This window comes from Vigna umbellata, chromosome 2 (assembly GCF_029865625.1).
Source record: "Vigna umbellata cultivar VRB3 chromosome 2, Vumbellata_1.0, whole genome shotgun sequence".
Taxonomy (NCBI): Eukaryota; Viridiplantae; Streptophyta; class Magnoliopsida; order Fabales; family Fabaceae; genus Vigna; species Vigna umbellata.
In genome coordinates, this window is record NC_142166.1 from 42,284,873 (window position 1) to 42,311,231 (window position 26,359).

A 26,359-nucleotide genomic window follows, 5' to 3' on the forward strand; every position below is an offset into this window, starting at 1 on the left:
GACTTTATGGATGGTTTGATAGTTAGACGAGAATTAACAAACTTTGCAAAACAGACTATAGACTATGAAAGCATATTATAATATAAAGTGAATTTAAATCTAATAAATTTTAACTAAAATAATTTTGTAAAGTAAAGATTATTTCTAATTATATTATGTGAGATAGAATATGTAAATGAAATCAAACTAATAGCAGGTAAATTTGAGAAGTAAATATCTAGCAGATCAATTTGACACGTTCTCGTTCCTCTTTACTTCATTAAGTTTTAAGAAAAGAAAAAAATCAATTGATCCTATAGTCTTGTTCTCCTTGAAATTTTATGAAAAAACTCGCATAAGAATTAATTTTTATTTATTTATTAAATAATAATATGATTATAATTAGAGGAGTGTTTTCAAGACATCTATAAACATATTTTATATTTTTAATTGAAATAAGACGTCTATAATTATTAATGTGATTTTCAATAACTAGAACTAATACGAAATATTAAGAAGAATAGATTAAAATGTGAAGTGAACCCCCAATGTCAACAAAAAGAAGTGTTCCACAAAGTATCTTAAAAGAAAATATCTTAACGAGTTACGCATTGAAAATACAGTTCCAAAGTAAACCTTGTGAGGAATATTTTTGTGAAAGTGCTTGTTTTGTAAAAGGTTGGAGCTGGCAAAATGGGCCCATACTGTACGCATCCTTGTAAATTATTACTTCCTGCACCCATATTTTTTCTTCCTGCATCCTATAATTGTCAGAATATCAAACTTGTTCCTGTGATAGAAGTTATGAGTGGGAGCGTATTGAGTGTTATTATTGTTGTTTGTTGGAGGTGATTGTGGATGTTTGAATTTCAAAGTTTTTGAATTGTATGATTAATAAAAAATTGTATTTCAAAACTTATAATTTCAAATACACATTTTTAATTTACATTTTAAATTATATATATGGATTTGAAAATATTTTTTGAAATACATTTGTAATGAATATTTTGAAAATACCATGGATGGATCCACGAATCAAATCAAATTATAGTACATTACTTTGTCTCATGATCCCAAACTGTTCAGAAACATGTCAGCTTGTGACAGTTGAAGAAAAAATCTGTAGCAGGGAACAGTAGTTGATACACTTACATTTACTTAACATGATTTTTGTAACGAAAAGGTGAAAACTAATGTGTTAAAATGAGTGTAAAAGTATCTGAAAGTAACTTTTTTTCATATGTAGCATCAAACAATTATGTCTATGGGGTGCTCTTGATCATCCACAAGCAACACCTGAGACCCTTCTTCAATAATCATTGCACCAGCTTCATTTGCTCTACTAAGATGTTCGCAAGGACTTACGGCAAATCCAACATGAGCCATTTCCCCTGCATCAAGCATCACGCTCTGGAAACCAACCAACTGTTTCAGAGGGTTTCCACTTTTCTGGATTTTAGGCCTCATAAACAGCAACACAGGATGCTTCCCCACCATGCTTCCATGATTTTGAACTCTCACAGTGACCGAGAGTGACATGCTTTGGCAGGTTTGTTCTCCCAACTCCGAAACAAGTTTGTACCTTACGGTTTCTGAATTTTCAACCGTGAAATGAGTGGATGATTGGTTCAAGTGAAGCTTGTCATGTGTAACAGAAACAAACTCATAGGAATACTTCGAGTAGCTCAGTCCATAGCCAAACTCATACACTTTTGGACCTTTGTAAAATCGGTAAGTTCTCCCAGGATAGCCCGTAGAAGGATCGGCTCTCATTCTCATGTCTGTCATGGGTACTTTGATGTAATCTTTTGGGTACCAAGTAACTGGAAGTCTTCCTCCTACATAGTATTCATGACAGGCAGCAGCGCACACCATTTCGGTAATAACAGAGTATAGTTAAAACACGAGTAAAGTGAATGATATTTTGATTAAAAGTTTTGTAGAGTCAGAAACTAATAAAAGTTAAAGGGGACATTGAATTGATAAAATAGCAAAGAAATCACCTGGGTTGTGGTCGCCAAAGATAATCTGTGCAAGTGCAATGCCTCCAAGTTCTCCGGGATAACCAGCCCAGAGGATGCCTCCAATTTTGTGGTTATACTTGGCTGAACTGATATCTACAGGCCCTCCACACAGCAGCACCAAAATAACTGGTTTTTTAGAAGCTTCGGCAACGCTGTTGATGAGTTCAAGTTGCTTGCCCGGCAAGTCTAGATGAATGCGATCACGTTCTTCCCTCTCTTCACTTTGATCCAATCCCATAACCAGCACCACATAATCCACTTTTTTTGCAACTTCTACTGCCTGCTCGATTTTAGCCGAAGAACACTTTGGTCCACCATCACACCCAGGATGATAAACGGCGTTCTTAACGTAGTGCTGAAAGCCTTGCAATATTGTGACAAATTTACAAGGAGGACCAGCATAGTTTCCAAGAAGAGTTAGTGGAGAAGCATTGGCATTGGGTCCTATCACTGCTAGGGAAATACTGGGGCTTGTTATTGGAAGTGGTAGAAGTGTGGGAGAGTTTTTTAAGAGGACAATGCCATTTCTTGCAGCTTCAAGAGCAAGATATTGGTGCTCTTTGGAACACACATGATTCGGACCAATCATACCAAATGGGAGACTGCTTGGATTTCCACCAAACAGGCCTAACCTCATTCTAATAGAAAACAGGTTGTGAAGGGCACGGTCTATTTCAGACATGGATACTTTTTTCTGCAACACTGCCGATTCAGCATGATCCGTCAGATAACTTCCACATTCCACATCCATCCCTGCAAAGTTTAAAAACATATTCACTGCGATGCATCTGAAAAAATTGTTTGAGATAAAAAAATGTCTCCATTCTGGTATAAGATAGTTTAATATTATTTTGAGACTTAAAACAAATCTAGTTTATGACTAACTTCTGATTGTTATTGAGATAATAATATTACTCCAACTATATCCTCATTCAGTGATATCATAATTATTAGTCTAGAAAACATGAATTAAACAAATATTAATTTAAAAGTTTAAACAATTTCAATGTAATTTGACGGAAAACATAGCTCCTATAACAATGGTCAATGTAATTTTTTCAGTAAGCACCATTTCTCTTTTAAAAAATTCTTGTTGTTTTCGTGAAAAAGAATTTCGTGTTTTTTAACATTTTCCTAATATATCATCCCAACCATTTTTAAAATCCACAACGCACTATTTTTTTCTATTTAAAAAAATCTCAAATTAGTCACTTTGGATTATATTTTTTTTCCTTTATAAACAAACGTGTGCTCTTTCTCTCTAAATTGTAGCTACCAATACTTTTATAATTTAAAACACTTTTTTGTTTCCAATGTGTTTTTAAAACTTTAAATGTATTAACTAAACATATTTTATTTATAATTTTAAATATTTTTTAAAATTGTATTTCATAAATTTCACTTAAATTTTAAAATACACATGCATAAGTTTGCCACCATAAATATTGGATAATGATATTTTGACAACAATTTTTTTTTATAATATTTTAACATCATTTATATATCATTCTGTGATTAGTCTATAATTACTTCATAATTAATAATAATAAGTATAAATACCAAGATAAAATATTGTTAAAAAATGTGGTGAATATCTTATCTTATATTAGCAAGCCTGCGTGGAAAGTAGAAAGAAAGTCTTCTTGTGGGGGCTCACATGTCGGAAAATAATTAACAATAATTTGTATTATTGATATGCATGTTAATGGTATTATTGATAGAAGAAGGGAAAATACAAAAATGGGAACCTTAGAAACCTAAAATGTTAAACGATTACTTAAAATATACAGAAAGGTAACATAGGAAATACTAGTAAACATATTATGGTACCGAGTATAACTGGGCCAAGGCATCGATTTTGTCATTAATATGGTTGAGAATGAATAGCATCGTAAAGCCATGTTACTGTAAACCGACAGAAGAAAGGTGATAAAGGTCTCTACGTATACATGCGATTTAGGTAATCACCCTTTAAGCTATTTTGTGGTTTTAATTAGCGACCAAGATTTAACAGTGCCATTAGCGACGAAGAGAGAGACATACCAGCACGAAGAACATCAGCTACAGCTTCCTCCGCTGATTTCGTAAACCCTTGCTGGTCATGTATGATCCCGACTGCTCCACAATCCGACGTAATATAGCCACGGAAATGCCATTTTTTTCTGACCGTTTTGGTTAACAGGTTGAAATCCGCACAGCTTGGAACTCCGTTCACGCGGTTGTAAGCACACATTATCCCACTGGCCCCTCCTTGCTGTACGCAACTCTGAAACGGTGGCTGGTACGTGTCCGCTAAATCTTGCAAACTCACCTGAAACAGATCTTATCCAAGAGTTCAGAAGAAAGAGAAAAAGGTAATTGAGTGGTGTGTGGAGTGAAGTGGTTACTTACGCGAGCATCGAAGAGAAAGCGATCGACGCCCTTCCAATTGTCCAGATCGTAAGCGGTGAAGTGTTTGCAACAGGCGGAGGCTTGAAGGTGGCCCCTCAACTTGCCGCCGTGGAAGGAATCTCCTTGGAGGCCTCTGACGTAGGAAACTGCGTAGCGAGAAGTGAGGAGAGGGTCTTCGCCGGGTGTCTCTTGCCCTCTGCCCCATCGCGGGTCCCTGAAGATGTTGATATTGGGAGCCCAGAAGGTGAGGCCCTGGGCCTGGGCTGCATTATAGATTGCGCGGGCTTCGATCCCAATGGCGCGTCCGATTCGGTACCAGAGGAGGGAGTCGAAGGTGGCTGCACTGAGGATGACCTGAGGGAAGCTGGTGGCGGAAGAGATGGAGGCATTGAAGTGGATGCCGGGGCCGACGTTTCCTACGCCGTGGAGGGCCTCGCTCCACCACTGGTAGGCGGGAATGCCGAGGCGGGGAATGGAAGGAGCAGTGTTGACGAGTTGGGAGAGTTTCTCTTGAAGTGTGAGTCTGGAGAGAAGGTCTTTGGTTCGTTGAGGGATGGGGAGTTTGGGGTTGCAGAATGGGTAGGATTTGGAGGCAGGATTGGACCAATCGCAAGCGAATGGTGGGTTAGATGAGTGAGCAGTGTGAAGAGTCAGGAAAATGATGGCTGCAAAAGTGAATCTGATGTCCATTGCTACACTCCCATTTCTCAATTATTGTTCCCTCCCACCATTTTATATCCCATCTTTTTCACCTCACATTGCCTCTATTACTCAAGACACAAACAAAAAAGGGCAAGTGGCTACAGCTCACGCAAAAGGAGAGGAAGAAATACAAAGGTTAATACTGCAGGGGTGGAGATTCAAACTACATGAACTTTCAAGCGTTGATATATAATGCCATTGATATGAATAACTAACAAAATGTACTCAAGCATTGTACTTATCAATATAGCCCATATTACCTAGTAGATAAAAGGTGTACATAAAGAAAATTTGTATAGGTCAAATTGCTCATAAAAGCTTTATAAATTAAGGCTATCTCTAAAAATAATTCTTTAAAAATTAAAAAAGAGAGAGAAAAGATAATGACTTATAAAAACCTTTACGTACATACAAAATATTTATTGAATGAAATGTATACTTAGTATGGATAGTCAAATTTAATTAGTTAAGATGAGACTATATCAAGTTTATAAAATCGAATCAGTTAAGTTGAATCAAATTCAAATAAGGTAAAAGACAAATTATGTTTGAATCAATTTGAGGTTGAACTATAGTATAAGTTAATGAATTAAATCTTATTCAAATTAAGTCAAATTGTGTTAAGACAAATTTCGATTCAGAACATACTTGAATCAATTAAGTATTTAAAATTAATATAATTTTTAAAATATTTTAAATTATTTAGACCCTTGTTCTAAGTATTTTTAAAAATAAAAAATCAGAGTTAACTCTCATTAGATTTAATATGATAAAAAATTTATTTATCAAAAAAAATGTAAAATTTGACATGATAATTATTAATTTTTAAAATTATAATTACTAACTATGTTCAAGACTTAAAATTATTATAAAAAATTATATAAAATAGGTAAAGATGTAGATAAAAAAATGGTTAAAAAAAAATACTAGAATGGATCAAATTTCAGTCCATAAGTGTAGAGATGTTAACATAAAAAACAGGGGTGTTTCACCTTGCACCTCTGAGCCTGCACCTCCAATTTTCTAAAATACCACTACACCTCATTTTTCATTTATTAAGAAACTCTACACCCGTTCCTATATTAGTTATTTAATTATTTTATTTATTTATAATTATTTTTAAATTTATGTATCAAATTGCATGAAATTATAATTTAATTAGAATACTTTTAAATGTTAAAAAATTGTTTTTATGAATTTATTAGATTTAATAAAAATATTTTGAAAAAATAAAATTTTAAATATATATCGGATATGAAAATCTGAGTAGAGTTATCGAATGTTGATATACGATAAACGAAGAAATTGTTTCATAAAAATTTAATTATATTATTTATTTAATTATTTATTAGTTTATAATTATATTTAAAATTATATATTAATTTTTATGAATTTATAATTTAATTAAAAAGAATTTAATTGTTAAAAAATAACTTTTATAAATTTTTTAGATTTAAAATAAATATTTAAAAAAATAAAATTGTAAAAATATATATCGGTTGGCAAAATCGGATGTGAATATCAATAGTTGAATGATCGGATATCTAGATGCGATATGTTTAAGTACTCTGCTTTTTAAGTTGCTTTATTAATTTTGCACTTTTTTACATGTTGCTTTATTAATGTGCTGCATGTTTTTTTTTACATGTTAGCTTTATTAATATTTTTTAACAATAGGTTTTTTTTATTAAAAAACTAAATAATGATAACTTAAATTTTATAATTATTAAATGGGTTAAATATGTTTTTAGTCCCTAAATTATTGGTCGTTTCTGGTTTTCGTCCCTGTTTCAAAGTAAGGTACAATTTGGTCTTTATTCCTTTCGAAACGTTCGTTTTAGTCCTCGAAAACTAAACACTATTTAAAAATTTGGTCCTCATTTAGCAACAAATGAGGACTAAAACCAAAATTCCGAGGATTAAAACGAACGTTTCGAAAAGAATGAGGATCAAATTGTACCTTACTTTGAAAGAGGGACGAAAACTAGAAACGACCAATAGTTTAGGGACTAAAAACATATTTAACCCTTATTAAATTTTGTTAATATAAATAATACATTTTAAATGTTTTAGTATTATTATTTTGCTGTTTTTTTTTTAAAGTTGATCACATTATTAATAAATTTATAAATGAATAATTTACGAGAATGGAGAAATACTATGGCTGCACGAAATAAACGAGAAGCAGTGGTGTGTGCTATGAAAACCCACACCAAAACCCACTTCAACCTCTAAAGGAAGAGCTTCCTGTGTGTGCCTGCAACGAACCAACCAAAGGAGAGGAAGCTAAAATAGATAATGAAAAAATTGAGATCAATAAATGCACACTGACAAATATGTTTCTAAAAGAAGAATCTTTGACCAAAATTTTACTTTTTTTTAAATAATTAAAGATTTTTAAATAAGGGTAATATGAGTATGCTTGAAAAAATTGGAGGTGTAAGGGTTGTTATTTTGAGTGGATTTGAGCGAATGGATTTGAAGGGATCTGATAGGATTTGAAGATAATATTTTTTGTCGTGTTTTTGAGCGAATTTGGAAGTAAATGAAAGTGAATTTGAAAATATTTTTTTTTAATTTGTCACGTCAATACAATTCTATACAAATTCTCACAAATTTTATTTTCAAATTCACTCTTATTTACCTTCAAATTGGCTCAAAAAAATGACAAAAAAAATTATCTTCAAATCCTCTCAAATTCTCTCAAATCTACTCCCTCAAATTCACTCAAAAGAACAAGACCTAAAATTAATATTTATATAATTTTATATTTTTGTTAAAAATATTTAATAAAAATATCAATTTTAATAAAAATATTGTTATATATTTATTAATAAATTAAATTTTGTTTGAATTTGAGAAAGACAAAACTGTTTTATTTTAAAAAATTAAGAATAAATTGAAACAAAATAAAAATACAAAGATCAAATTGAAATAAAATAAAAATACTGACAAATGTCATCTTTTTAATATTGTTAGTATGAAACTTACAATAATGACCTAATTATTTTAAAATTTCAAAAATAAAAATCCAATTGAGAAAAAAAATAAAAATCCTATTTAAAAAAAAGTCACAAGTAGAAACTATCTAAATAATTAAACACTTTAAAAAATAGGAAAACAAATGTTTTCAAAATAAGAAATAAATAATAATAATAATAATAATAAGTAAAAAATAATAATAAAATAAGAAGAGGGTTACTCCCTACACCACCCCACTTTGCTTCCTGTACCACCACATTTTTTTAAAATTCCAAAACTATCCTTTATATTTTAAAATATCCTACACCCCCACCTCTTTTCTTCAACGGATGTCAACATCCGTTGAAAAAAAATTCTTCCACGAACGTGCCACATCCGTTAACGGATGTGACGACATGCGTTGCCTTTTTTTGTTTTTTAGTTTTTAGTTTTTTTATTTTTTTGTTTTAAATTAATATATAAATATTATTTAATTATTTTAAAATTATTACTTAATTATTTGTCAGAATGAAAAAAAAAAACACTGGATTGGACTAAGTTCAGTCCATATAACTAAGCGCATATAGTTGTGAACAAAATAACTAGTTCAAAAAGAAACACCGAAGTGGCTCAATCCCATATCCCATTGTTTACTCTTTCTTATTTGAGAGTTGCTCCCTCCACCACCATCAACCGCTCCCTGCACCTTCCCATATCTTATTTGCCCTTCTATAAAACGGATGTCAACATCTGTTTCACCTTCAACGGATGTTGACATCCGTAACATCCATTTACATGTTTTATATCTTAGTTTATTATTTTTATTTAAAAAAAAAAACTTCAACAGCGGATGTGACACATTCGTTTAGTAGATTTTTAAAAAGTTTTTTATTTATTATTTAAATAATAATATATAAATAAAATAATAATTATTATTTTATTAAATAAAATAAAACTAATTTATAAATAATTAAATAATAATTTTTAAAAAATTAAATAGTATTTATATATTAATTTAAAATATAAAAAATTAAAAAACTAAAAACTAAAATACAAAAAAAGGCAACGGATGTGGCACATCCGTTTTAATATATTTATAAAAAAAATTAATTATAATTTAAATAATAATACATAAATTAAAATTAATAATAATTATTTTATTAAATAAAATAAAATTAATTTATAAATAATTAATTAATAATTTTAAAATAATTAAATTATATTTATATATTAATTTAAAACAAAAAAAATAAAAAAACTAAACTAAAAAACAAAAAAAGCAACGTCGCCACATCCGTTAACGGATGTGGCACATCCATGTGGCACATCCGTTTTAATATATGTATAATAAATTTTTTAATTATTATTTAAATAATAATACATAAATTAAAATTAATAATAATTATTTTATTAAATAAAATAAAATTAATTTATAAATAATTAAGTAATAATTTTAAAATAATTAAATAATATTTATATATTAATTTAAAACAAACAAATAAAAAAACTAAAAACTAAAAAACAAAAAAAGGCAACGCATGTCGTCACATCCGTTAACGGATGTGGCACGTTCGTGGAAGAATTTTTTTTCAACGGATGTTGACATCCGTTGAAGAAAAGAGGTGGGGGTGTAGGATATTTTAAAATATAAAGGATAGTTTTGGAATTTTAAAAAAATGTGGTGGTACAGGAAGCAAAGTGGGGTGGTGTATGGAGTAACCCTCTTCTTATTTTATTATTATTTTTTACTTATTATTATTATTATTATTTATTTCTTATTTTGAAAACATTTGTTTTCCTATTTTTTAAAGTGTTTAATTATTTAGATAGTTTCTACTTGTGACTTTTTTTTAAATAGGATTTTTATTTTTTTTTTTCAATTGGATTTTTATTTTTGAAAATTTAAAATAATTAGGTCATTATTGTAAGTTTCATACTAACACTATTAAAAAGATGACATTTGTCAGTATTTTTATTTTATTTCAATTTGATCTTTGTATTTTTATTTTGTTTCAATTTATTCTTAATTTTTTAAAATAAAACAGTTTTGTCTTTCTCAAATTCACACAAAATTTAATTTATTAATAAATATATAACAATATTTTTATTAAAATTGATATTTTTATTAAATATTTTTAACAAAAATATAAAATTATATAAATATTAATTTATGTTTTTTAAATATACTTATAAGAGTTTAAAAAAAATAATGACGCAAAATTTCACTTTTTTAAGAAAAATTCTATGAAAATCCTAATTAATGTGGAATTTGTAAAGAAATGACTAATACTATTGTGTTTTATGATAAAATTTACATAAATGTGCAATAGTTTACTTTATTAAGTACTGTTTTAATTGAATTTTAGTTAGGAAATTTAAATACTAAAATTTGAATGTTTATGTTTTTAAATTGTTGATATATGAAATATAGTTTTGTCTTAAAAATTAAAGGGTTAAATATGTTTTTAGTTCCTAAACTATTGGTCGTTTCTGGTTTTCGTCCCTATTTCAAAGTAAGGTACAATTTGGTCCTCATTCTTTTCGAAACGTTCGTTTTAGTCCTCGGAACTTTGGTTTTAGTCCTCATTTTGTTGCTAAATGAGGACCAACTTTTTAAACGGTGTTAGTTTTCGAGGACTAAAACGAACGTTTTCGAAAAGAATGAGGACCAAATTGTACCTTACTTTGAAAGAGGGACGAAAACCATAAACGACCAATAGTTTAGGGACTAAAAACATATTTAACTCAAAATTAAATGATTAAAAGATTAATTAAATATAGTTTTTTTATCAATTTTAGAAAATTTAAAATAAAATAATGGTATGTACATTTTCCAAATTCTTATTTTTAAATTTGTTTTTGTTAAGTAAATTTTTGGTAAGTATGTATTCCAAATCTTAATGTTAACTTCATAAACCTTTTATGAATTGTTGAGGAAGTATAGTGACTATTTTATTATAGATTAACTTCACAAAAATATTTACTATTGAAATGTTAGTTTTTATAGTATCTTCATTTGATTATTTAGGTTAAATGATTTTATTTTTTGTTTAATTTTGTAGAAATTTTTTAAATGAGTTTATTTATTTTTATTTGTCTTAATTTAGTTTTTTTTTTAACTTTAATACAATTAAGTTATTTTCTTTAATACTACAAAAAAATGTATTTTATGTTAGTTCCTAATTTTTTATTATTTTAATAGAAATAATATCAATTGTATAAAAGAATTTGTAAAAATTTATATATAAATTAAATTTTTGTTTGGATTTGAAAAAAAAAATAGAATAATTTAAAAAAAATAGGAATAAATTGAAATAAAATAAAAATATAGAATTAAATTAAGACAAAATAAAAATATAAGAAATGAAGACAAATGTAATGATAACTAAGTATCAATTGACAATTTTCTTTAGAAATGTAAAAATAAAAATAAAAATAATTAAAAAATTATTTTAAAAAAACCATGAATTGATACTCTTTTAAAAGTTAATAATAAAAATTTAATTGTTTTAATTTTTAACTGTATTAATACGAAATTACCGATAAAAACTTAAATTTTTAAAAAGTAAGGAGCGAATTAAAAAAACAGTAAGGTAATTATATGAATAAATTCATCAGCAGTATCTGAAATGATTAAACAAAGGTTCAAACCTTACTGCCTCGTTACCACTGTCAGCCTCCACCGTGCCTCTTAGCCGGCGAATTCTCCGTCCACATTGTCGCCGGAGACCGCTCCCTGCACCGCGCACTCAATCCGTCAAACGAATTATCACCGGACGCCGTGGCCACCAGACGCGGTTCATCTTCTCCGCAACCTCAACCTCGACGAAGGAGTCGCGCAAAACGCCATTGTCTCCAAGTTTCCGAGTCGTCGTCCTTATCGTCACCGAATCCTGCCCAGTTGGCTTCAATCACCACCGCTTCACTTCTCTCATGCGAATCAGGTTTGGTATTAGTTGGAATCAACTTTAAACTCTGAAGGGATGTTATCTTATTCTGTAAGATTAATATAGGATATTGTTGTTTGAAATTCTGAATTAGCTTGTGAATTTTCTTGAAACTGGGCTGCAGAACTAAAATGCTTGGTTGTCTGAATATGGTATGCTAAGAAGTGTTATTATGGATGAACGTGCATGTGTTAAAGTAAACTAAGTAATAAGGATGGTATGACTGATATATGTGCGATTGAATTACTTTAGTTTGTATAAATTGTGAAACCTGAGATTACTATCAGTAGTATAATTTTCAATCTGTTTTGATATGGGGATAAATGAGTTAAAGCTTAACAGTAAGTGATAGATGCTGGTTTTTGATGTTCAGAATTGTGAATAATGGGGTATTGGATTTGAAGTAAATTTTGATGTATATTTATTGAAGTAAATAAAGTCGTGTGTGATGACGAGTGTTTATGGAATATAGTGGTTAAAGTGCTATGCTTAGATGTTGTAAGGTATGTTCTGGAAATTTGGGTTACGGGAGAGTGTAGTGCATGTTTAAAGATGTTGGTTTTCTCCATAATAGTGTAAGTGTGAGCATTAACTCTGATGTGGAATGTTTTCTTTAATTTGGTGTTGTTAGTGACTGTTTCAAGGTGTTTTGAAAAGTGCATACAAAATGTCCAAAATGTAGTTGAATGTTTGCAGTAATCATAAGTGCATTATAGTAGTAAGCTGTTGCAGTATGTTAGAGCTGAGCGTCACTTTATACCGCTGGGCGGTGGGCCGTTGGGCGTTGGAAAGGTCTCGCTCTCGCTGAGCGAGACCTGGGTGTTTTAGCTTCCTCTTTTCATGCATTGTTTGCTGTGGTTAATATATTTATGAACGGTTGTTAGTTGCTTGGGTTTGTACGTATGAGTATGATGTGAACATGTGAACGTGGTTCTAATTTGGTGTATCTTCTTTAAAAGGTCTTGTAACATTAAAGATACTTGTTGTATGAAGGATTATGGCTATGTGCATGATATTTGTGAACGGTGAATGTTGTAACTCAGACTATTGGTGATAGTTGATGTGTTAAATGAATGTTTGGTTGATGTGATATTAAACCTCATAGTTTAGCCAATAAAAGTGAATTGGCTACATTAAAGTGTCGATAGTGAGAGGTGAGATAAATAGAGAGTTGTTCTTGATGTGTTCAAGAATAAAAAGTGGTCTAGGATGAGTTTCTCTTTATATAAGGGTCTATTTCTCCTGTGTGTTGAGAAGGAGCACTCTTCAGATTATGTGAGGTAGTAAGAGTGAGTTTGAGTATCGTACTCTCTAGTCTCTCTAGTCTGCGTGATCGTTAACGAGAGGAAAGTTGTTGGCTCTTTAAGAGGAACAAGTTCTTACCTGTGCGTATAGGACTACTCAACCGCCTTGTAGGAATCACTACAAGAAATATGGCTATTACATACGGATTATAATCCGTATATAATATATATATTACATACGGATATTATATACGGATTTTAAAAAAAAAATTATATACGAATATTATATACGGATTTTTACATACGACAAATCCGTATATAAAAGTCGTATATAACGTTGGCGCGTGATGGTGGGAAAGTTATCCAAGGATAGATCCATATATAGCTCCAATTATTTGTACTTAAATATGTCCACGTTTTAGCTACCAATGTTACATTACATACGAACTGGGAAAATAATTTACTTAAAAAAATTCTGATTAAAATGAAGCCAACCTGAAGAACCTCAAAGCCTATTCTTCTCAAAACCCTCTAGCTTTTCTCTCTCCCTCGAACCCTATTCTTCTCAAAACCCTCGATCTTCTCTCTATCCCTCGAACCCTATTTGATCTCTCTCTCAAACCCTCGCGATTTCACATCTCTTTCTGAAGCCCTCTTTGCTCTCATTGTCCCTCTCTCAAGCCCTATTCGCCTCGCTGTCCCTCTCCCGAGCCCTCTTCACTGTCGCTGTCCCTCTCTCGAACCCTTGCTTCTTCCCCCTTTCTCTCTCGAACTGTCGTCGCATAATAACGCAGCAATGTCGTTGTCCTTCGTTGATGAAGCAATCACCTTCATCGTTCGTTTCGGAGTCGTAGTTCGACGCTGAGAGAGTACCTTCATCCACCCTAGGTTCGTGATAATACTCCAGGAGCGGGAAGGGTTCGGAGAGGAGTGAAAAATAGGAAGATTGTTCGGTGAGAAATGCGATTTAGGTCGCGTGTTCGGTGGAAAAGGAAGATTCAACGGCTGAATCGGTGAAATGGTGCAAAATTGAGGATGTAATCGATGGATTCGATGGAGAAGGCTATAGTGATTTATCAGAAAATATTCCAGAATTTATGTTCTTTCTCTTCTCTTCGACATTTATGTAAATGTTTTTGTGCAGGTTCAAGAAGTGTACGAAATTTCAGCTGAGTATGAAGAAAAGCGTGACCCTAAGAAACTGGATATTTGCACTTTTAAGGAAAAGAAAATGATGTTTGTACTGGATAACTGTTACTATTAGTTAACGTGATTGCAATGAATAGTGGTCATAAATCCATGATCTTGTAGATACAATTGAAGTCATTAGCAGAAGAAATGCAAGCAATCATCAGGGGATTAGAAAAGGTTAAAGAGGAGCTGACTGCATCAGAAAACGATGGCCCAGTGACTGAAGTTTTTCGTAAGGTGATTAGTATTCTTGATTCTTCATTATATCATTTGAAGTACACAAAGTATTTCCAAAATAAGTGTGTAAAGGTCTCTCTAGGCTATACAATAATGAAGTTATTTTTATAAGGAAGACTCTCACTAAAGAGGATAATACAATCCCACCTTGTGTCTTGTGTGTTTTTGCTTCTTTTTACTGATGTCCTAGAAGGACCGCTGCGACTTGTGTGTTTTTGCTTGTCCTTGTGTCACACCTTCAAAGAATGTGTTTGACTTTACACTAGAAAATCCCACTGTTACCCTCTGTGCACACGGTAAAGAGCAATATTTGTCTCTGTAGCTACATCTACTCTTCTGATAGCACGAAAATGAACATAGAGACTCAGAATTTAGGTGTGCGTGTGTCAGAATATTCTCAGGGAAGAGTGAGCCAACTTTCTTTTATATGTATTTAGATTACCTATACCTATTACCTATTATATTAAATTAGTATTGTGAATCCTGTGAAGTCTGATATGTTGGAGAAAGTTTTGTTTGAATTGGAAGGAATATTGAAGTGAAGTGCACAAATTAGAATATCAGTGAAAGTGTGAGGTTTGATTACTTTATCCAAATGATTTTCATTTCCATTTGGATGAGATTGGTATTAAATTTATGTTGCTAAGGTTTTAGACATGCAGAGATATTGTTATTAAAATGTTAGAAGGATGAACAATTATAGGCTTTGTTTGCTAATATCAATGCAGAGATATTGATTTCTTTGTAAGTGCTTCTTTGCTTAGTGATTCTGTGATACATCTTTTATTGAAATTTTTTTCAGGAATATTGAGAGTGAAAAAAGAAAAGCTCTAAAACTATTTTTGTTTCCTTTTCAGTTTTTATTTATATTTTATTGAAACATCTGTTAATTAAAAAACCGCTAATTCTTCAAAATAAGTTCAAACAACTGGCCTTATAATTCCATCTTTCTTAACAGGTATGCATTTGATATTGTTTCACATTTGATAATGACATGAAGATGATATATATGATTGTAGCAAATCTTAATTGTAAAAGATAAACTCAAGTAGGGAAAATAAAAGAAACTTTTGTTTGGGGATAGGAAATTAGAGAGTATATACCGACACATGTACTTCTTTAGCAGGTTTCAAGATTTTAGATATCAAAATAGAGAAGCAAGTCATATTATTATTATTATTATTATTATTATTATTATTATTATTATTATGGTTATAATTTTTGAATTATGTGATGTATAAAAACTCAATGAAGTAAATAGAAACATGCTGTTAACTTTTGAATATGATGTATGTTCTAGATATTGTTTGTACAATGAATTTCATCAACAGCAAACAATTCTCTTTTTCATAGGTTTTTATGGTAATGGTCAAGAAATGTGGTCTAAACATCCAAAGTTCAGAATAATTTATTTATAATATGTATACAAAAGAATCCAAGTTAAATATAGCTAACATACTAATCAAATAATTAAACTAACATACTAAACCATTTAATATTTATCTAATACATAAAAATATTATGTGATTACATAAAATAAATAATTGAATATTATAATTACTTTGGAAGAGGTGAAACTAAGATAATGGCAATGACATGTAACGGGGCAACAAAGTTGAAGTCAGAAATATCAGAAAAATCATATTAAAATGTGTAGGCTTTCTCATCACATACACTTGCACTTTGTGGATCTATTTAAATATTTAGGAGATGAACCGAACACAAATCATAATTCTACAATAATATTTTGATAAGAGAAAAAAAAAGCAATTATATAAGAAAAAGAAAGGAAACACAGAAAAGAAACAGAAGTTTAGCAAAAGGAATGAAAAGTGCTCAAAATGTATGGGACATTGATGGTTACATACTTTTGTCTTCATCTTGAATAATTTTTAATTCACTAGTTGAAACTTGTAACTTTAGGCAATTATTTCTGGATGTTCTGTGCTGGAGAGTTGGCTGCAATTTTAAATTGTGATCGATTCAAATCACTACTACCTAGAACAACTAAAGTGAAATGCCTTGCAGATGCTGGTTGTTTTATCAATGTGTAAGCTTATTTGTCTTCTTTTTACTTATCTTTCTTTGTAAATGCAGCCCATGATTCATGGCAGGTCATATTATTCTCTTTCTAGAAAAAAAAATCATTTTAATTCTGAAATAGTGTTATGTATTGTTCCAACTTAAAATTGATACTATGTTTATATTCATTGATCAATCGGTGCTAGTTCTGTCCTTTATCTCACAAAATTCATATATGAGGATTTATACAAAACAATGTGATTAATTTTTCTTAACATTCCCAGTTAAAAAAAAAAACTATGATTATTTAATTAACTCTAGTGAAAATTCGGCTGTCACAAACTGAGCCAAGGTTTTTCTACAGAAGCAGGTTACTTATAAATCAGCCAGTAGATGTGTCTTTTATGATCATTATTCTATAGTGCAGACTCAGAAATTCTTTATGCAGGTGGACAAGCTTAAAGGGGAACTAGAAACATAAAACAAGTAGAAAGGGAACACGGAAACTCGAGTGTTTGTTAGAGAAAAAGGTTAATGACTTGAACTCAAAATTAGAAGATGTAAGTTTTACGTTTACCAACAATTCTGTTTTAACTAATGTGCCTTAAGTGCATCTCATTATTGTTTTAACTAATGTGCCTTAAGTTCATCTCATTATTGTTTTATGTGATATGATACAGGGTGAGATGTTATCACTAAGATAAAAGTAGAGTGATTGGGTTATTGTTATATTTGTTTTGATGATGGTATTGTTGTTATTATTGTGTTTGATTTGTTAGCTCACCCATGTTTTTTGTATGTTTAGTGCGATGATTATATGACATGTGTGTTGTACGGAAGCATACAAGAATACATGATATGGAATAGATGACACGAGACAGATGTGCCTTGGTGGAGCTTAAACATTCATCTGAATTTTATGAAAGAAATTTCTTTATAAGTTTAATTTGATGTTTTAATCTATTGGATGTATGAATACTTGAGTTTTAAAGTTGTAATAAAGTTTAGTTCTTTTGGATTTGTTAACTTTGTCTTTATAAAATTTTTGACTTTGATGTGCTTAAGTGACTCGTAGTTTGAACGTTACAGTTTGTTTCTCTCTCCTATTACTATTCCTTTGAATGAGGTTAAGAAAGAGGCCCCTCTCATGTTATGTTATCTCGTGTCTATAGGTTTGCTTCTCGTGTTGATGCTGATTCCTATTGATGAAAATAGCAAATTCGGTCGAAAATTATCCAGGTACTTGTTTCTGTTTATAATATGAAAATTTGATATCAAAAGTCGTGATTAAGTTAGTATAAGCTTTTGTATTTTCTTTTTCTTATTGTGACACTGGGCTTGAATCCTTGCTTTTCTAGTCGAATAAAATGTTTCCTTTTTCAGAAAAAAATGGTACAAACATTTTGTTCTGAAAAAACAGTACTCTTCTGACACGACATACAGACATCAGACTTTCGGGTCAGGTGGATCCAAGTGGAACACAGTCTGGGTCCTACACATACCAATATCATACACAAACAGTTGATATGTGTTTTCAATCCACGACTACAAATGCAAAGAAAAATAGGGAAGTTAGTGGTGAACGATTCTCCGAAGAGACTACAAATAGTTGTGGAAGAGAAGCTGATATCCCTGTTAAGGTCATGCGAAACGTGCACGCGGCTGCACCAGATTCAAGCCCAAATAGTCACTCATGGACTACAAAGCAATGATTACGTCACCCCTAGTTTCATCACGACGTGCGCGCGTCTCGGTAGAATGGGTCACGCTGGAAGAGTGTTTAACACAATGGCGCAACCAAACGGTGCCATGTGGAATGCCATGTTCCGAGGCTTTGCCCTATTGGAGTGTCCCTTTGAAGTTGTCGTTTTGTTCGCGCAAATGCATCGCGCTGGTGCTTCGCCGAATTGCTTCACTTTCCCATTGGTGATGAAGTCGTGTGCTCAGGCGAACGCGGTTAGAGAAGGAGAGCAGGTTCACTGCGTGGTGGCCAAACGTGGTTTTAAGTCGAACGCGTTTGTGGGAACCGCGTTGATTCACATGTACTCCGTGAGAGGGGAGGTGTTCATCGGGGATGCTTATAAGGTGTTTGGCGAAATGCGCGAGAAGAATGTCTTCGCTTGGACTGCGATCATCGCTGCTCACGTGGCGTGTCGTGACATGGCTTCCGCAAGGCGTCTTTTTGACCTGGCGCCGCAGCGTGACGTTGTGCTGTGGAATGTCGTCGTTTCGGGATACATCGAATTGGGGGACATGGTAGCCGCGCGAGCGCTGTTTGATAAAATGCCGAACCGCGATGTGATGTCATGGAACACCGTTTTGAACGGTTACGCCTATAACGGTGAGGTCGAATCGTTCGAGAAGCTGTTTGATGAAATGCCTGAGAGGAATGTTTATTCTTGGAACGGGTTAATTGGAGGGTATGCTCGGAATGGGCTCTTTAACAAAGTTTTGGAGTCTTTTAAACGGATGTTGATGTTACCAAAACAAGAAGGGGAAGGTGGTGATGTTGTGGTCATTCCCAATGATTACACAGTTGTGGTAGTGTTGTCCGCATGTTCCAGATTGGGGGACCTTGAGATGGGTAAGTGGGTGCATGTTTATGCAGAGAGTATTGGGTATAAGGGCAACTTGTTTGTTGGAAATGCTTTGATTGACATGTATGCAAAATGTGGGGTTATACAGAAAGCACTTGATATGTTTAATTGGTTGGATGTGAAGGATATAATAACTTGGAACACCATAATTAATGGCCTTGCCATGCACGGTCATGCAGTTGATGCTTTAAGTTTGTTTGAGCGGATGAAGAGCATGGGAGAGAAGCCAGATGGTGTTACATTTGTTGGGATTTTGTCTGCTTGTACGCATATGGGGTTAGTGAGTGAAGGGTTTCTGCATTTCCAATCGATGGTTAATAATTACTCAATTGTGCCTCAGATTGAGCATTATGGTTGTATGGTGGATTTGTTGGGAAGAGCTGGTCTTATAGATCAGGCTATGGATTTCGTGAGAAAGATGCCAATAAAACCGGATGCGGTTATATGGGCAGCACTGCTTGGGGCTTGTCGGATGTATAAGAATGTGGAAATAGCAGAAGTGGCACTTGAGCAACTCATTGAACTTGAACCCAACAACCCTGCAAACTTTGTCATGCTTTCGAACATATACAAGGATCTTGGAAGATGGGAGGATGTTGCCCGGTTGAAGCTTGCAACGAGAGATACCGGGTTCAAGAAATTACCGGGATGTAGTGTTATTGGGTGCAATGATAGTGTGGTAGAATTCTATTCCTTGGATGAGAGACATCCTGAGACAGAGAGTATATATCGGACATTGAAGGGATTGACGACTTTGTTAAGATTGAATGGATACGTCCCAAATCTTGTGGATGTTGCTCATGGAAACTGAACGAGTAGGGAGGTATCTTGATGATACCCAAATCTTCATTAACTGGCTCAGCATTTGAAAGACCCAATCAGTTCTATAGACCAACGTCAATTCTTCAAATTCTGGGTCTGTTTTGAAACAGTGGAAGAGCTACATGGTAAAATCACATAGTTTTTCATCCTGCAGCTGCTTGTTGTCAAACTCAGTTATTGTCAAATTCTTGGTTGGTTGATTGATTCTCCTCACGCTTCTCGTCCTCTCTCAGCCAAGCACTCTTGTTCGTTTCTCTCCCCTATTGCTCTTCCCTTGAATGAGGTTAAGAAAGAGGCCCCTCTCATGTTATGTTATCTCAGGCTTATATTTGCTTCTCGTGTTGATGCTGATTCCTATTGATCAAAATAGAAAATTCGGTCAAAAATTATCCAGGTACTTGTTTATAGCATGAAAATTTGATGTAAAAAACGGTGATTAAGTTATTATAAGCTTTTGTATTTTCTTTTTCTTCTTGTGACACTGGGTTTGAATCCCTTGCTTTTCTGGTAGAATAAAATGTATCTTTTTTCAGAAAAAAAAATTGGGTGCATTTCAGGTACATACGCAAGCACCTTTGCAGTGAATTTCCCGTCATTCTTCATGTGGAAGATATGAAGGCCTTTCATCCCAATCGTGCTTATGGTTTGCCCCTTAATCTTAACTCAAGTTTGACTTCTGAATATTTTTCTTAGATGAAAGTGTATCTTTGTTCTCTCTTGCAATTTTGTTGCCTTCTAATGGAGATTGTTTACTAGTGATAATGATACTAACACGACCAAAATAGTTTATGTAGTGGACAATCTTCACCTCACGAGCCAACTTTTGAGTTTGAGTTACGTCCCAGTACTGTTATCAGATCATTCATAGTGTTCTATTATAAGTGGGAAACAACCTTTTGACATATAAATACACACATATTTATGTATTGTTTTTTTTTTGTCTAAAATTGGTTAGATATTTTAAACAGATTCTTTTTTGGGTAAGTTTGTTCTGTGGTTTTTATACAATGAAAAAGGGTGATTGGAAAAGTGAAGGATTGGATTTAGGAACGTTGAGCAGGAGATTGCCTTACCCTTTGCTTGGTTGCTTCATTCATAATGGTAGGCGGCGATTGCCGGAAAAGTGTAACTTATAACCTAAAATGGTTGAAGGAGACCATTCTAAGGTTTGACATAAATAATATGTTTTTAATTTAGAAATTGCAATTAGAAATATCTACTTTCGGTGTCCATTCTAAGGTTTGACATAAATAATATGTTTTTAATTTAGAAATTGCAATTAGAAATATCTACTTCCGGTGTAGCTGATGCCCTTGCTGGTATGAGAGCTCATCAGAAGATGGCTGAGTTTTTTATTCCACCACCTGAAAGCTTCGGATTCTTGCTTAGGGGATCAAGCTTCATATAGCTAGCTTTGTTGCTTCCTGTTCTGTCTTTTTCCTTTCCCTTTGTACCAAGAAAAAAACTAGCTAGTTTGAGGAGTGGATAGGCGACGTGATAGTGCTGATATTGTTCTAAACAGATTTATGCAAGTATTCATTTCGAAATTAAATAATTATTCATTTAGAGAATGAACGTTGCATAAATAAGACGAAGTGTCCTGAATGAACCAATTTATTTCTTATCCTTTGGCAGAGCTAGATCTGAAACATGATAGCAAGTTTTAATCTATTATATCTCTCTACGGTGATGATTTCTAAGTTATCTGTGTTTTATTATTAGTAGTTCATCAATATTAACTATAGCATGCCTCTTCATGCAGTTTTGGGCTATGAACCACATTCAGTTTTGCCAATTGGAGTTGTTGCATTAGCTGACAACACAGGTTTTATGCCTCTTCCCAAAATAAAAGTTCTTGCTAGCAGTGCGGTAAGATTTTTATATACCCTGTTTTGTAAGAAGGTTATTAAGGATATAATTTAAAAAATTTCTTATCACACTTAATAAATAGGTTTTTTACACACCTTTTTTGCGACACATGGACTTCGTTGGGTTTGACTCCAGTGACAAGGAAAAGGTTTACCTCTCTGTTGGATGCTGGCTACAGTTGTATCTTAATACCTGGTGGAGTTCAAGAAACATTTCTCATGGAGCATGGTTCTGAGGTACATTGTTTTTCTCTCTTCCTCTTTAGTATATATTTTTATATTTTTATCTTTTTCGGTAACTGAAAATGTTTATTCTTTTAGATATAGTATTATAACTGATGTCAAATTGGAGTAATATGTTGGTACAGGCATTTTCTCTTGCTATGCAAGCACTTGTGCTGCATTGCCATTTGAATGGTCCATGTTTGATAGTCTTAACTAGCACTTTAGTTTCTTCCCCCTCTGATATTTCATGTCTAGTATTGATGGAAAGGTGGGAAAATTACATTCTCTTGATTCATTTATATATGTTATGATCTAATTTTAGGATCACTAACCTGAAATGTTTGAGCTATGGCAATATGACTTGCCAATAACACTCTTAAGGTGTACCTGATTCTTGAGATTTGAGTAATGTAAAATATGAGAGATTATGTAATTGGGGATAATGTAATTCTCCCAACGCTAAGGAACAAGGTTGATAAAGCTTTTCATGTGAAGCACTAGACTTGTATAGAAATATAATGACCAACAAAAAAATAGTAGTTAGAATTATTGAGCAGCAATGGCATTAGGCTATTTTATAAATGTACAATAATGAGCCAAGATACTGTTATCTGTAGCAGCAAAGTCATACCCGTTTGCACACCGCGATGGTTGTAATAAAGAAATCTTTTATTTAATATGCCTCATGAAACTGGTGCGATCATAGTCCTGTTTGTTTGAATTCTGACATTGGCTGTGAAGTCATTTCAATTTGATTATAGCATAGCAATGGGCCCACTTATTACAATCTACCAATTAAACACCTTGTCATTTTGTATGGTTGCTTTTGTAATTGAATCATTGTACAATCACAAAATGCCTAAAAATATATGCAAAGAATATACTCAGTACATCATATTTGCTTGATAATTTGGTGGCTATATATTGTCTGATTGTTTTTTAAATAATGTTTCTACTATATATAAAGATAGTCCGAAAAAGGTTCCAAATAAAATGGGTATTCAATATGAAACTCCTTTATATAATTTGTATTCAAGCAAGTTAATAATACTTTGAATCATTTGCTTTCTAGATTGCCTTTCTTAAAGCAAGGTGAGGATTTGTGCGCATAGCAATGGAGAAGGGCAAACCCCTGGTGCCAGTTTTCTGTTTTGGGCAGGTATTTATTTCTTGCCCATGTCATTCTCTAGGAAAAATGTTGCAGATTTTGCGGACTCTCACACATCAACTGCAAACTGTTAAAACTAAAATGTCGCTGGGTATTATTTCCTTATCTGCTAATGTTGCTACTTTATGTTTTAGATTTTTTCTGGATTCAAATAAACTATAACTTCCCTTTTGGTGTAATTTTGTTGTAGTCAAATGTCAATAAGTGATGGAAACCAGGTGGGAAGCTATTTCTGAGTTTTTCGAGGGCTGTCAAGTTCACCCCAATATATTTTTGGGGAATTTTCGGGTATGTTTTTTCGTTTAAATGTCAACTTGCCACCTGCCAGTGATCTCCTTTACATCTATTTTTCAGTTTCAGTAATCAAAGGGATTTTGCATGATAATGAAACTAATTTTCTTAATTCAAACTTGAAGTTGTTGAAACAGTTTCACTAGTCAAGGGGGTTTTGTATGATGAATGAAGCTAATTTTCTTAATTCAAACTTGAGGTTGTTCAATGAATTAAATTCGGAAAGATGGAACAATAGAAAAAAATCGTTTCTAAAATGTCAAACCAATTTGAGAATCAGTTTGGTAAATAATATGGAAGGTCAGTTTTGTCTGGTTCAGCTTAAAATATTTGCTATTGACTGGGAAAAGGTGGACTCGATTGGAGGATGCATGAATTTTACAGTCAATCATTGTTTTTTGGACAGTAATCATTTGACTGGTCTATCAGTATGAAGCTTAAATTACATTGGAGAAGTTGATATCTGGCACTAATGTTTTACACGGGTTATATTTTCTCTTCTTCAGATCTCCGATACCCTTTAAACATCCACTGCATGTGGTGGTGGGTAGACCAATTGAACTCGAGAAGAAAGGGCAAGTGGCTACAGCTCACGCAAATGGGGAAGAAATACAAAGGTTTAATACTGCAGGGGTGGGGATTGAAACTACCATGAAATTATGTAATTTTCATGCGTCTCATGCTATTTGATTTTCTATTATTTTAATTGGTATGTCAGTCAAATTGCTAATCATGCCTTATTTTTATTTTCACAAGTCGATGTATATTTTAGACTGGATAATGCCATTGATATGAATAACTAACAAAATGTACTCAAGCATTATACTTATCAATATAGCCCATATTACCCTGCACTCATGTAGTAGATAAAAAGTGTACATAAAAAAAAATTGTATGGGTCGAATTGATCATAAAAACTTTATAAGTTAAGGCTATCTGTAAAAAAGATCTTTAAAAATGAAAATGAAAAGAAAAAGTAATAACTTTAAAAAAATCTTTATATACATAAAAAATATTTATTGAATGAAATCTACATTCAAGTTAGTATGGGTGGGATTGAGTCAAATCAATTTTAATTAGTTGAATTGAGATTATATGAAGTTTATAAGGTCAAATCTTGTTCAAGTGGAGTTGAATCCAGTTTAGTAAAGTTAAGACGAATCATGTTTGAATCAAGTTGATGTTAGATCATGGTATAAGTTAATTCAAGTTAGATTGAATCAAGTTTTGTTCGTTAAGTTGGGTTAAGACAAGTTTTGACTTATATTTAACTAGTTCAAATTGGGTTAAGTTAGTTCATACCTATGTCAATATGAGTAGAGTTGGATTATGACCAAGTCAAGTTACTTGGAGGTAGATTTAGGTTAAGTCGAGTCGGATTAGATTTATGTTGTGTAGGATGAAGCTTAGGTCTTGATTAAGGTCAAGTTGAGTTTGTTTAATTCTAGGTTAGACTAAGTTGGATCAGCCTAAGGTCAAGTTGGGTCCTAATCAAGAAAGGTTAGGTTGGATTAAATTGAGTCAAAGAGTTTAGGGTTCAGAGATCAAGAGTCAGGGTTTAGGGTGAACTTACAAGGATTGGGTTGAGATGTGCTCGAGTTAGGTTGAATTAGGGTAGTTGACTAAGTTAGGATGCAAATGAGTCAAGTTGAGTTAAATTAGTCAAGGTTAAGTAAGGGTTAACTCGTGTTAGTTCTGGTCGAGTTTAAGCTAAATGGGAATGATTAGAATTAAATGAAACTTAAGTTGAATTTAATTAAAATAAGTTAAATTGTCTTAAAATTGAACTCAGACCAAGTTAAGTTGAGTTCAATGTTGGATTTAAGTTAGAAAATGTTGAGTCAAGTTAGGTTAGACTTATCTTGTTACAAATAATAATAATAATTAATTAATAATCAATTTATATTTAGTACCAAATATTTAAGTATTAATTTGTAATTTAAAACATTTGATGAATGCATACAACTTTGAGAAATATTTAAGATTAATTAATTTAATATTACAGCGGGTGAACTTTTTAAAAAAGACTTTTTTGTGAAAGTTTTGAAGATTGGAATTTTTTCAATCCACTCACTTCATAGTTCGATAACTTTATTAACAAGGGTGTTAAAAATATATTTATTTCTGTTTTCATTAATATAGTTAGTAACTCTTTGTTATGAAATTATTCATGACGTACGGGCATGCTATTTATTGCTTTCACCCAATAAAAGATGTAAAAACATTTTATGACTTGGAGTTTTATAAAACCCTCAGATTTTGTTTTTGAAAGAGAATAATTGAATGAATTTTTGAGGATTTGAAAATAAATTTTGTTGTTGTTTATTTGAGTGAATTTGTAGGTAGGTGAGAGTGGATTTGAAAGTAAATTTTTTTAATCTCTGACATCAATCAAATTCTACACTAATTGTCACAACCGTTGTTTCTAAATTCACTCTCACTTATCTTCAAATTCACTCAAATAAACAACAACAAAATTTATCTTCAAATCCACTTAATCACTCTCCTAAAATCCATTCAAGTGAACAAAGGGTGAGATATTATATAACGATAAACTATTATAAAACTAAAACTATTAAGTTAACAATATGTTTTATATTTCTAACTATTGAATATTATGACATTTTACAATTTAAATATTATATCAATTTCCTTCAATATACTTATTATTTTGTTTTATTGTAAACAAA

General features: G+C 32.1%; 1 protein-coding gene and 2 pseudogenes across 6 annotated transcripts; 2 read left to right on the forward strand and 1 right to left on the reverse strand.

The window, feature by feature from the left end:
- Positions 1–1,014: 1,014 nt before the first annotated feature.
- On the reverse strand, positions 1,015–5,327 carry LOC124842114 (putative beta-D-xylosidase 7). Its single transcript, XM_047318533.2, has 4 exons — positions 4,395–5,327; positions 4,047–4,314; positions 1,983–2,756; positions 1,015–1,817 (listed from the first exon to the last, which is right to left on the reverse strand). The coding sequence occupies exons 1-4, from the start codon at positions 5,082–5,084 to the stop codon at positions 1,228–1,230; spliced, it is 2,322 nt and encodes a 773-aa protein (XP_047174489.1). The 5' UTR covers positions 5,085–5,327; the 3' UTR covers positions 1,015–1,227.
- An 11,828-nt stretch (positions 5,328–17,155) lies between these two features.
- On the forward strand, positions 17,156–24,523 carry LOC148204058 (pentatricopeptide repeat-containing protein At2g20540 pseudogene; annotated as a pseudogene). Of its 4 annotated transcripts, none has more exons than XR_015784365.1 (9): positions 17,156–17,228; positions 17,871–17,937; positions 18,082–20,511; positions 20,675–20,760; positions 21,880–21,986; positions 22,069–22,222; positions 23,283–23,469; positions 23,569–23,666; positions 24,176–24,523. The product of XR_015784365.1 is annotated as a pentatricopeptide repeat-containing protein At2g20540 pseudogene, transcript variant X3 (transcript). The 4 variants fall into 4 exon arrangements; XR_015784363.1 differs by having other exon boundaries at positions 17,186–17,258; XR_015784364.1 differs by having other exon boundaries at positions 17,186–17,258; positions 23,283–23,369.
- Positions 17,157–24,523, forward strand: LOC124842109 (diacylglycerol O-acyltransferase 2D-like; annotated as a pseudogene). Its single transcript, XR_015784367.1, has 8 exons — positions 17,157–17,228; positions 17,871–17,937; positions 20,675–20,760; positions 21,880–21,986; positions 22,069–22,222; positions 23,283–23,369; positions 23,569–23,666; positions 24,176–24,523. The product of XR_015784367.1 is annotated as a diacylglycerol O-acyltransferase 2D-like (transcript).
- Positions 24,524–26,359: the final 1,836 nt, after the last annotated feature.